Raw genomic sequence first — 12906 nt, 5'->3', positions numbered from 1 at the left:
TACCAGATGACTTACTCTCAATTGTTGCCACGAAGCTGAGTAAGACAAAAGTATAGTTTCTAAAAGGATCTCGACTGACTCAGACATGTCACCAAATTAGCCACTGTGTCCTTGTCGTTCATCTCTTGTTTTATTCATCTTGTGTTGACCTAATTTCTTTTCCGAGACTGAAAGGAACCACCATATGTTCGACATGCTTCCGTGAATCAATCTCGAGCAGCATTTTTATCCTACCATGCTAAACAACTTTAATAATGCATACTTTATTTAGCGCGTAGAGGACTTTCTCCAGTTAATCGCAGACAGTTACATGACCGCTTAGTATTTGACGTGATTGGTCGACTGCGATTACACGATTATTGCACCAGTTAACATCCCTGGGAGCCAAACCAGTTCAAAAGCCCCAGCTGCTTGAGCAATTTTCTTTAAGATTCTATCCATAAAAGCACCGAGTTCGTTGTTGGTGTCGACGGTGCACGCTTTCCTTTTACGGGGCCGTTTTCCTGGGCTCGTTGTCTGACAGAACGGCTTCGCGGTTTCGGCATGCTCAGATACGACGGCAGGCGTCGAATATGCGCTGCACTGCATCTTCTCGAAGCTCTGGCTTTCCACGCTTGTGCAGCACTTTATCGCCGTTGATAACGAGTTCGTCGTGCCATATGACGACGCTGTGGTCAAAGTGCTTCTCGCAGACACGTGTGTGAAGAGAGTCAAAACTGAAGCGTCCACCTTCAATGCGAGGAACGGCACGTTTCCACTTCTCACGCTTGTCAGGATACGCAGGAAACGCGAACATGTATATCTTGCCACCTCACTCGTACCCAGAGCGACATTTCATAACACAGCATGTATCTGGCATGCTGTTAGCACACAGTCATCACGCGACAACAGCTGAAACGCGTGTGCTTCAATGGGAGACTCAGGCATTTCCCTCCCGGGTTCCGATGGCAGTGCCTCTACGCGGGCGCTCCGGTCCCTGGGCAAAACTTCTCCATAGAGTTACGGAGAAGCTGCGTGACCAGGGAGCTATCAAGGGACCGTGGTATCAGACTTGTACCCAAAACGCACCGACGCAGGATCCGCATCGCGCGCAATCATGATTAGGCAGCGATTGTGATCGCCCTCAGGTGCAGACAGAGCAAGTCTTGCTGACAGAGATCAACAATGCAGACACTTGTCCCCCGTTCGCAAATATGATTACACACTTCAAGGAAGGTTGGTGCAGGTGCAGTGGCCACAGTGGCTTCCTTTCACCCTCGCCTCCTCGCTACTCGCACTGCCGGTTCCGGGTTGGCAAGATGGCGGCGATGGCAGCGGCCCGCATGAAGAAAACAACATCGACAAATGCCGAAACAGATGAAATCGCATTTGTATTAATGTGAATTTCTTTAAAGTAGACACCCTGGACCAGTGTTTTCTTTTAATTTTTAACTTCTGGGGATATTGTGTAAAGCTCTCACCAGACGGCTCCAAATAAAAACCAAGATCACGAACGTGAAGTGCGGACGGTACGGCGTGCCCAGTGGGATTACGCCAACCAGGATTGTGGACCGATCCAGATTGTGTGCGACAGTGCGTTTTGGGTATTACAGATACGGTAATAATGCAACACAAAACACTCCACTGATTTTCTCACAGGCGTGCCCTTAACATTGTGTCTCTCAGTGCAGTGTAAACATGTAGCGAGTCAAAAATTTGAGCTTCAAACAAACCTACCAGTTTATGTATTTTGATGTATTTACATATCCTAGTGCAACATGCGACAGCATATCTCAAATTTGTTTACGCTCTTGACTTGCAAACCAACTTCACTTAGTATTCATGACAATGCACTCTATTCCAAAGGGAAATAAATATTCGTACATATCATTTTGCAGAGCAGCTATATGTTGTCAAATGTAACCAAGAAAGTACTAAGTAATTTGTGAGAGCAACATGTGAAATTGTGGGTGGCTGCTTGTTCACCCTGCTGCTCGATTGGTACGTGCATCTACAGCTTAACATCTACTTTAGATGCAGTTCAATGTTCAAAGGTTTCTACTACACAGTTACATTAGATCTCCCTGTGTTCATTCCAGCATATACACACGGTAGGTATGCAAATAGATTCAAATACAGCATTTCATGTACGGGGCAGTAAACTCTTTATCCTATTAAATGCCCCCACCTTAGATGCCCAAGGGAGAATAGCGTTAGGACACTTACTTTTGTCATTAGCTTACATTGCTTGTTGGCCATTAGGAATAAGGTACCTTGTGCATTTTAACTAAGGCCCTTCGTTTTCCGCGATTCTGTGATTCCGCGAAATTTCGCAGAATTCGGAATTAATCGCGGAATCCTTCGTTTGCCACAGAGTTTCACAGAATCCTTTATTTTTAAGGACGTGTGGATATTAGAGTTCTCAAATTCGAATCGAATATCAATCACTCGAAGTATCCGATTCGCGAATCGAAATAGCCAATATCCAGGCTTCCCGATAATTTGACTATTCGCCGAATACGAACGACACCTCCCGAAAGTGGGCTTCACCTGACGCTTCCCTGCATGAGGTGAAGCCGCCCCTACAAAATTGAAGCCTGCTTTACGAAATTGTTTATGATGCAGGACAAAACAGACAGATTGTAGTTTAGCTTAGGATAACATTAGCCCAAGTTTATTGTGTATACTTTGCCTGAGGAAGGGGCGGCGTCCCTCCCGTATGCAGTTTAGCGGTAGCAGTGGGGGATTTTGATTTGATATCTGGGAGGTTGCCTTCAAGAAGTTAAAGTCTTTTAAATAATGGCTACAGCCCAAGAACAAAAGGAGGTGTACTAAAAATGTAACTTCCCCAGGGCATGTATTGTAAACTCATTCCTATAAAGTCTGTAGATGCTGAAAGATCTTTCAGCAGGTATAAAATGATTTCAGGCGACAGACCGCATCAGATGAGAACACAAGATATGATGTATGTAATGCTGAGCCAGAACAGTGCTTTGTGCCAGAACAGTGCTTTCTAACATATTTTTTGGTTCCGACATTATCCAATAAATAAAGTGTCTCCCATTTCATGCAGCTGTAGACTGCTCGCCACGGAAAATCACAGAATTTACAAGCCAGTGCCGCAGAATTTTGAATTTGCCGCAGCAGAAAACAGAGGGCCTTAATTTTAACTTCTTAATTACTGTATATGCTTTCAGAGAAATGTGAGATAGCAGAATTGGAGGCAGTCATTATTTGAATCCGACCGGTCATTGTCGACCGGTGTTACACATGCTGCCCTAGTTAACACGTTCACGTGCAGCCCCCTAGCAGGCTGGGCAGTATGCTTAACATCCTCCGGCACGAGTTTCCTGTTCTTCCTTTTTTCTGATGAGGAGCGTCCACTCGAAACATTAAGTATAGTTTCCCCCACCAGTACACCAGTCCCGGTTGTTACTCCTATTATTTGAATCCACCATGCTTTTAAAAAATCCTGAAACGAGTACATACTTTGAGATATAGATAGTCAAATTTTGATATGCAAATGAGCTGAAACCAGAGCTGTGCACTTCTCAGTGTTATTGATACTTCTGTCAAGGTTATTTATGTAATAATTTATAATATATTTATATTTTTTACATAATTTATTATATATATTATTATGTTTTATATTTATTTATATAATTTATTGATATAATAATTTTTAAATATAATAATAAGGTAATTGATATAATAAGCATGAGACTCGTATTCGACGTTTCTGCAGGCGGGACTACATGTGTCCATAATTTGACTACTTTCAAGCAGCGCTCTGGCATCCAGAACGCCTTTGCTTATAGTTTGCTTGCATATTATACAACCTGTGTAGTGTAGATACCATGTGTGCCAATGTGGGGTCAGAGCTTATAGTTCAATGGGAAAAGAAGCCTCAAGCTTTGTAAGTGGTATCTTGTGGTTGTATGCCTTGTTGTAAATACTGCAGCTGTTATGTATGTAACTGTTATTGAACGTTATGCTCGTTAGGGGGCCCTACTTGTTATGTCCGCCGCTAGGGTGACTGTTATAAAAGGCCGGACCGCCACGTGATCCCGCCTTGGCTCCAAGCTAGCAAGCGGCTAGCTCTGTGTACCATGTAGTGCCTGTGGCACACCAAGAATAAAGACGCAACAACATGGCGACGAGGTGAACTACGAACTACGCAGTTACGCTACGAAGTATGGCGCAAGGCAACGGAACCAGCGGCGGGAAGCAAGCAACTGCACCAACATTCGGAGCCTTAGAAGAATTTATTCCCGGTCTGGGTTCTGCTTGGCCTTCATACTTGGAAAGGTTAGAATTTTACTTTACCGCCAACGACATCACTTCAAGCGACAAGAAGCGAGCTGTGCACGGTGTGTGGTGTGCGGTGCTGCGATGTATGCAGTTATCCGTTCCCTCTGTTCCCCGTCTCTGCCTTCGGAAACGGATTATCAAGACATTGTCTCTAAGTTAACAACACACTTCAACCCGAAACCTTCGGTTATCGTCCAGCGGTTCCAGTTCGGGAAGCGTGACCAGCGGCCTGGGGAAAGTGTTGCCGACTATGTCGCCGAACTTCGTCGGTTGTCCGAACACTGTGCCTTTGGGTCAACGCTTGACGACATGCTTAGAGACAGACTTGTCTGTGGACTTTGTGACGAGTCTCAGCGACGACTGTTAGCTGAGTCCGATTTGACCTTCACCTTGGCTCAGGACAAGGCGATAGTAGCAGAATATACTCTTCGTGAGACCGAGAAGATTCGGGGGGCGGTGCCCACCGATGTTTACAGTCTTCAGAAGGATGGCGTCGCAGGAGGTGCTAAGCCTAACAGAACGAAGCCGAAACATGACAGTGCAGGACAGCCAACCAGTGCATCAACGAAATGCTTCCGCTGCGGAGGAGTTCACGTACCGGACGACTGTCCGTTTCGACACGCAGTATGCCATTACTGCAAACAACGGGGCCACATTGTGAAAGTTTGCCAGAAGAAAGCTAGGGCGAGACGTTCACCGACGACGCAAAAATCTTCAAGCGGGAGACCAGACGGCCACCGTCGTGGTCGAGGAGCCGACGTTTCCGGCGTTTTCCAAATAACAGCTGAAGAACCAGCATTCCACGTGTCGGTAGAAGTCAATGGACAGCCTCTTGAAATGGAGGTGGACTCGGGAGCAGTGTGCTCTGTGGTCAATGAGAGGACCTTTCGGCGACTTCGTCTGTCCAAACACAAACTTCAGCCCTGTGAGCTCCGCCTTTGCATGTATAGCCAATAGGAGTTGAGGGTATTTGGTTCCACTACTGTTAATGTTTGCTACAAGGGTTGTCAAGAGCGACTGCGCTTGGTGGTCGTCAAGGGAGCCGGTGTGAGTCTACTTGGCAGGGATTGGTTCAAGGCCCTAGGAATTGAGGTGAAGATCCATCGACTGGATGCCGGTGTCAAGAACCTAGGCTCTTCAACAACGCCGGTGCTGCGTAAATACGCAAAGGTCTTCCAACCAGGATTGGGAAAGAGCAAGGGACCGCCAGTGAGGGTAGAAGTGGAACCTACCGCCCAGCCAAAGTTTTACAAGGCAAGACCAGTGCCCTTTGCATTGTTGCCAAAGGTGGATGAAGCTTTGGACAAACTTGTTGAACAAGGCATCCTTGAGCCGGTTAGACATTCATCGTGGGCCACACCTATCGTGCCAGTGGTCAAGAAGAACGGCGCAATAAGGATATGCGGGGACTACAAAAGTTCTGTTAATCCCGTTGTCCGATGGGAAACTTATCCACTGCCCACTCCAGAAGAACTGTTCTCTAAACTTTCTGGTTGTTCGATGTTTTCAAAGCTTGATCTGGGTCAAGCGTACCAGCAGCTGACAGTGAATAAGGAGACTGCCGATCTGTTAACCATTACTACGCATCGTGGACTGTTCCGTGTCACACGTCTACCCTTCGGAGTGGCAGTAGCTGTTGCTATATTCCAGCGTTATATGGAGGAACTGTTGCAAGGCCTCGATGGAGTGCAGGTTTACCTTGACGACATACTGGTAGGTGGCAAGAATGAGGAAGAACACAACACCCGGCTTGAAGCTGTACTGCGAAGGATCCTTGAGGATGGTGTCCGCTTAAACAAGGACAAGTGCCTGTTTGGTGTAAAGGAAGTCGTTTGTTTGGGACACAGGATCAGCGCCGGCGGAATCCAGCCAACTGATGACAAAGTTAAGGCTATCCATGATGCACCTGCACCAAAATGCAAGAAGGAACTACAGGCCTTCCTCGGAGCACTGAACTCTTACAACAGGTTTTTGCGAGGAGCAGCACATACCTTGGAGCCACTGTATCGATTGCTTGATGCGCAGAGCAAGTGGAAATGGACAGGGCGAGAGGCGAGAGCCTTCCAACAAGCCAAGCAGTTGTTACAGTCATCGGACATCCTTGTGCACTATGATGTCCAGAAGCCTTTAGTCATGGCCTGTGATGCGTCCCCATATGGCCTTGGAGTGGTATTAAGTCACGTCGAAGCTGATGGTAGGGAGCTACCAGTAGCGTATGGGTCTCGGACAATGACAGCCGCCGAACGAAATTATGTGCAGATCGACTGTGAAGCCTTGGCAATTGGATTCGGGATTAAGAAGTTTCATAAATACGTTTATGGACATCACTTTCGTATTGTAACAGACCACAAGCCCCTACTGGGACTTCTACACCACACAAAGCCTATTCCGCAAGTGCTATCGCCTAGGATGCTACGGTGGTCGTTGATGCTATGTGCGTATGACTATGAACTGGAGTACAGATCTGCCAGTCAACTAAAAAATGCTGATGCCCTCAGTCGGCTGCCTGTGGCACAGAAGGAAGTTCCAGACGAACCACTGTTCCGAGGTCCGGATGTTGGAAGCGGCACCTGAGATACCTTGGGATGCGAGGAAGATTGCGCAGTGTACATAGAACGACCCTGTTCTGTCCCGGGTGAAACACTGGACCGTGAATGGCTGGCCCCAAGGCAAGGTGACTGAACAGTTCAAGCCATACGCTCGACGCCAGCATGAGCTGTCTGAGTACAGAGGTTGCCTCCTGTGGGGGAGTCGTGTTGTTATCCCAAGACAAGCCAGGGACCATGTGCTAGGGTTACTGCACAGTGTGCACCCAGGTATTGTTCGCATGAAGGCACTGGCGAGAAACGTGGTATGGTGGCCTGGCATCGACGACAAAATTGAACGAAAGGTGCGAACCTGTTTGCAGTGCCAGGAAACAAGGCCAGATCCGTTAAGGGCAAGGCTGCACCCTTGGGGATTTACCAGGAACCCGTGGGCCCGGCTCCATATCGATTTTGCAGGTCCCTTCCAAGGGAGGTGTTTTCTTCTCGTCGTGGATGCCCACTCCAAATGGTTGGAGGTCTTTCAGTTAACGTCTTTGTCTTCAGCAACAGTGTGTGAAAAACTACGAACATTATTTGCATCGCATGATGTCCCTGATACCATCGTCTCGGACAATGGTGCAGCTTTTACGTCCCAAGAATTTCAAGAATTTATGAAGCGAAATCAAATTCGACATGTCAGGGTGGAGCCTTATCATCCGTCCTCTAATGGCCAGGTGGAACGAATGGTGCAAGAAACCAAGCAAGTTCTCAAGCGCTTGGGTAAAGGCGACTTGACTACAAAGCTGTCACGGTTTCTTCTGAGTCAACACACACTTCCCCACTCCACGACTGGAAAAAGCCCAGCCGAAATGCTAATGGGCAGAAGACTTCATACGGTGCTGGACAGGCTTCATCCCGACATGCTGACTGAGATGAAAGACAAACAGGAAAAGCTCATGCAGAGTGGAAACCAAAGACTTCGAAGTTTTCATCTGGGGGATGCTGTTTTTATTCGGAATTATCTTTCTGGTCCTAAATGGCTGCCAGGAATTATTGCGGACATCACAGGACCAGTGTCGTTCAAGGTACGCACAGTTGATGGACGCCTTTGGAGACGTCACTTGGATCAGATCCGTCATCGTGAGTGGACTGAATATTACGAGCCAATGATTGAGCTGCCGGTTCCAGACCCAGTGTTCCAGCCACAGTCTTCTCCACGGCTTCCGTTACCGCCAGATGTACCTTTGGCAGAACAAGCATCGTTGCCCATCAGCTCTGAAGAAACTACGACGTGACATGGCTCAACAGTAGTTCCTGTCCCATCTTCACCTCTGCCTACCGAACGATCGGAAGCAAGTCCTCCGGTTCCTGAGCGCTCGACTCGTCCCCAGAGACAACGACGCCGACCTGACTACCTAAAAGACTATGTGGTCTAGGAGGGGAGGAGTGTTATGTATGTAACTGTTATTGAACGTTATGCTCGTTAGGGGGCCCTACTTGTTATGTCCGCCGCTAGGGTGACTGTTATAAAAGGCCGGACCGCCACGTGATCCCGCCTTTCGGCTCCAAGCTAGCAAGCGGCCGGCTCTGTGTACCATGTAGTGCCTGTGGCACACCAGGAATAAAGACGCAACAGCAGCGGTCCCCACAAACATTTGCATGTACAGTGAACTCCCGTTAAGACGAACACGAGGGGACCGCGGAAATTTGTTCGTCTTATCAGAAGTTCATCTTAACAGAAGGACCCAAAAGTGTCATAGAAAATGTCAAAAACAGGGTAGCAATTGTGAAACGGCATATTGGCAACATGGCAGCATACAATAGCTTACTTCCTGCCAGTTTGGCCACCTACTGAAGCGTTATTAAGCCGCTGGTTGCCCACTGCTGCGCACGCGGATAGAATGGGCCCTAACAGCACGCGAACGGCAGTTCCCCCGAGACTGCACGCGAATTGCGCAATCGCACGTGCCGCACTGTAAGGAGCGAACGTATTCCGAATGCCTGCACATCAAAAGACACCACAAAGTTTGGGTTTCATGTTATGGTGCACTTGCAAAAGGGGGAAAGGCTGTGTGTGGTCGGCCCAAATAGGGAGGGCTAGATTTTGAACTTTTCGCCATCCCGTAACGTTTGCTAAACGCTCGTGCTCCCCGGTTGACGGCCAATGCGCGTGACGGAATGAGCGCGCAAATTTTGAAAAATAGCTATAACGATCGCTATGTGCAGATCAAGATTGAGCCCCAAACGACCACAGAGTCTTTCTGCGTGGCGGGGGTGGTGGAAGCTGAGCCCCAAAGGTGCCGTGTGCACAGCATCACGTGCCTTCCTCGCTTCCGTGCGTGCGGCGAAGCCCGTTTACAGGCGCCGCGGGCGCCGGAAAAGTTTGGGTTATCCGAAGTGCCCGCGGTGTCTGTTCGTGTTAAGCGGAATTTTTTTACATAGCGTCTATGGGAAAACAAACAAATGTCCGTAATTTGTTCGGCATAACCGGAAATTCGGCTTAAGCGAGTTCGGCTTAACGGGAGCCCACTGTATAATGTGCACCTCACAGTGTGAAAAACCTTGTGGTGTCAAAGATGTTGCAACTTCAGAAAGGGTAGCTCATAATGATAGGCAGCATGGCTTTCCCCACAGCTGCTTATTTACTATGAAAGGATATCTACTTGAGAAACAAACTAGCTTTTCTTGCATTTCATCCAGTCTAATCAAGTTTGCAATAGTAAGGCTTATATTTTAGGGAGACTTTGCAAGGATTCGACAAAAATTAGGTGAGCATCATACCGAGCACGAACCACCCTTTTGATACCAAATACAACATTCGCATTCATTTTGCACGAGTAATTAATTCGTAAATGATGACAATAGCAAACCGAAACCGAAATGTGAAGAGCAGAAAACAGAGCTCCGTACTACTGCAGTTTGTCCGGAGGAGGATTCTGTGACATCACCCAGCATTGTCGTCTGCTCCCAATCCTGCATTCTTTCTCCCTTGCCGGATGCCAGTTGATGCCAGCAGTGTGTTGCTTTTGCGCCCTCTCGCTTCACAGAGGCAAAGGGCTCACTTCGTAATAATTTGTTTGAGTAAAATCTGTGCAGTTTTTGACTGAGATATTTCGTACACATGTTCCTGACATCCCAAATATTACGGATGCACCACAACCTTTGTGGTGATTTTGGTGCGGAGTCCAAAGGAGCAATGAGGTGACATTTAACATGACTCGAGACCCTGTCTCATTCGTCAAGCCGTCCCTCAGGAGCTGTCATGCAAAATATTTTTGCGCTGCGGAGTGTTATAACTAGGGCCTGACTTTTTCGGGTTTTATTTTTGGCCAAATTCGGGGGGTAAATATCGGGTGATATTTTTCTTTTGAAAATTTGGGTGTATTCGGGTTAAATCCCGTTACGACATATTCTGTCGTCAGGAATTCGGATGCATTCGGGTGATTTTTTTGTTTAATAAAAATTTGTCTTAACATGGAACTAATGTTTAGCAATGTTATCAAACTTTATTTTAATGCACGCTTATGAGTGTGCCACGCGACCCGGATGTTTTCGGGTAGATTCGGGTTAAACCCGAATTTTACAGATTTCGTTCGGGGGGTAAATATCGGGCGGATACGGGTTTAACCCTAAAAAGTCAGGCCCTAGTTATAACTGCGCAATCAAATTCACAAAAATAGTCTGGGAAAGCAGTCGTGATTGCCAACATGATCCTCGCGTGATGTAGGGAAGTTTGTGTGCCTTTGTTTGTTTCTTCTCAACTCATGCAGCGCTTATACCTGCTTTAGCTATAGTACCACTCTGTGTCACGAGTCACCAGCCGCACTGAGACGAAGATCTGCTGCTCAACGCTCCGTTGAGTTAGATGGAAGCAGCTCCTCTTGAGAGTATTGTTAATGCACATGGTGGCAGAACCCCGCTTGACTAGCTTCGAATGCGAAGACTCGTACAACAGGAGCTGCTGCTTAGTTTGGGGTGAATAACACCACCAGACACGACCTGGAACCACAGAGTTCAATTGTAAATCCTAAAGCCTGATTGTATTCTGGGACGCGAGTTCCCTCGTGAAACTCGGTGACTTACAACAGGCCCTGAAAGTGGTCAAAACGTCTTTAGACACGAGTTCTAGTTGGTTGCCTAAGTTTAAGAGGATTAAAAGGTCACAAGTCTGTGCCACATGGGGAGCTGCTTTTAGTTGTGTGTAAGCTGATAGAGGAGAGTGGGCTGATTTCGTTTCATAATGCATGTGGCATCCCTGCAGACTCCTTTTTGCAGCTGTTGACCTTGTATCTGTCTACCGTAGTGGGCTTGAGTGGATCTCTCGTCATCCAGAGTCAAGGCATCTGAATGGGCTCTAGCGTTGCTCCAATTTTATGTCATATTTATCTGTCTAGCTTTGACTGTGCACTGTGTGGTGTTCTCTCCCATGATAAAGTGGTGAAGATTTTTTGATACGTCAAACACATGTTAGTCCACTTGAACTTAGGCACTAACGACCAACTAAGAACTTGTGTCTCAAGAAGATTTGACCACTTTTAAGACCTGTAGTAAGTCCCTGAGTTTCACGAGGGAACTTTCACCCCAGAATACGATCAGGTTTTTGCTTTTACAATTGAAGTTTGCTGGGGCATGTCTGTTGGCATTATTCACCATAAATTAAGAAGCAGCTCCTGCCGTATGAGTCTTCACATTTGAAGCTAGTCAAGTGGGGTATTGCCACCCTGTGCATTAACAATGCCCTTAAGAAGAGTTGCTTCCATCTAACTGTGGAGCATTCAGCAGCAGGGTGCTCGTCGGGAAGGTTTCGATAGGAAGAAAGTGGAAGTTATTCCGTAGTTTCATAAGCTATCGCATAACTTCAAAAAAGCCGCCTGCAGGCATGGAGTGCAGGTGACGTTCACCTGCTCACCGCCCTTTGATAAAGTTCATATTATCGGGAGGGGCGCTTCTTAGTGTGAAAGGAAATTAATTTGACTACTTTCAAGCAGCGCTCTGGCATCCAGAACACCTTTGCTTATAGTTTGCTTGCATATCCCCATGCCTGACCTGACCCCATGACCAACTTTTTCAAACCCTTGCGTTAAAGTTGCACTTGCATTTTTAATAAGCCTTGTCCATCTTGCTTTACAGGGCCCTTGCAGACATCAAAGAGAGTATAGCAGAACTCAAGTTCTACCAAGATCATATTTTTAGATAATAAATTATCTTCTTGTCTAGTTTTCGTAGAACGCAATAAAGTTTTTGATGTACACTCCTGCTACCCTCAAGCGTGCACAATATTTTGACATAGTATCGAATATTTGTTCTGTGAATGCATTATGCAGTAAGAATTGTGAAGATTGAGATTTGAAAATATTTCCAATACATTTGAAGTGTTGTGCAACGAGATGCAGTTTGCAAAGCAATCTATAAAAAGTATTCAGCTCTTAAGTTTGCCCTTTAAATTTAACGCTTACCTAGCACAGCCTGCCAAACCTGTGGCTTGAAAAAAAAAAATACCGTCTCCGCATTCATGCCACTGGCACAATCCTCCAAAAGGCCTGACTTCACTCAAGAGAGATAGCTCTTAACACCACGCGCAGTTGGGGGTTATGCTTGGAGCTACTCGCTCGTACTTGGCATGTGCCGTACGACTCGTAATAATAATAAGGATAATAGACGACTTCAGAAAATCCCAGAGTGCTTAGCGCCGCTTTGAACTGTGGGAACTTGTGTTATCGGAAAGTAAGAGAAGGTCTCCAAACTGTTCCGATTTCTCCTCTCTCGACCCATTGACCATGATGAGGTCAACGAAAACGAAATGTGAAGGACGATTCTCCCTTCCCCCATGACAGAAAGCGTCCACGATGCAATGCGTGGGCATTCCCGGGGGGGGCACCGCCTCCCCCGGGAAGTCCCGCTAAGAGACTGACACCAACCTTTGGGGCTCGGCGTGCCCGGGTCAAAAGAGCGAAGAGGCACCAACCCCAAAAATGCATCTTGCAATTTGTAAAATATGTATCCGCCCACCATACTCATTATCACAGTAGAAGGTGAGGCGAAGAAACACAGAGGATGACACAACACATAGCCTGAATTTCGGCCAAAGCAA

At 46.9% G+C, this 12906-nt stretch overlaps 1 protein-coding gene across 2 annotated transcripts in view; it reads left to right on the top strand.

Annotated features, from left to right (window-relative positions):
• LOC135372487 (oligoribonuclease, mitochondrial-like) overlaps positions 1-12066 on the top strand; it is a 28897-nt gene extending 16831 nt beyond the window's left edge. For both annotated transcript variants that reach the window (XM_064606094.1, XM_064606095.1), the window contains one exon: positions 11946-12066. In XM_064606094.1, the coding sequence (XP_064462164.1) occupies positions 11946-12012 (67 nt within the window). In that variant the 3' untranslated portion in view covers positions 12013-12066. The remainder of the gene's footprint in view (positions 1-11945) is intronic.
• Positions 12067-12906: the final 840 nt, after the last annotated feature.

The sequence above is a fragment of the Ornithodoros turicata genome, unplaced genomic scaffold (genome assembly GCF_037126465.1).
Source record: "Ornithodoros turicata isolate Travis unplaced genomic scaffold, ASM3712646v1 Chromosome15, whole genome shotgun sequence".
Taxonomy (NCBI): Eukaryota; Metazoa; Arthropoda; class Arachnida; order Ixodida; family Argasidae; genus Ornithodoros; species Ornithodoros turicata.
This window is presented reverse-complemented; position numbering and strand designations above follow the sequence as displayed.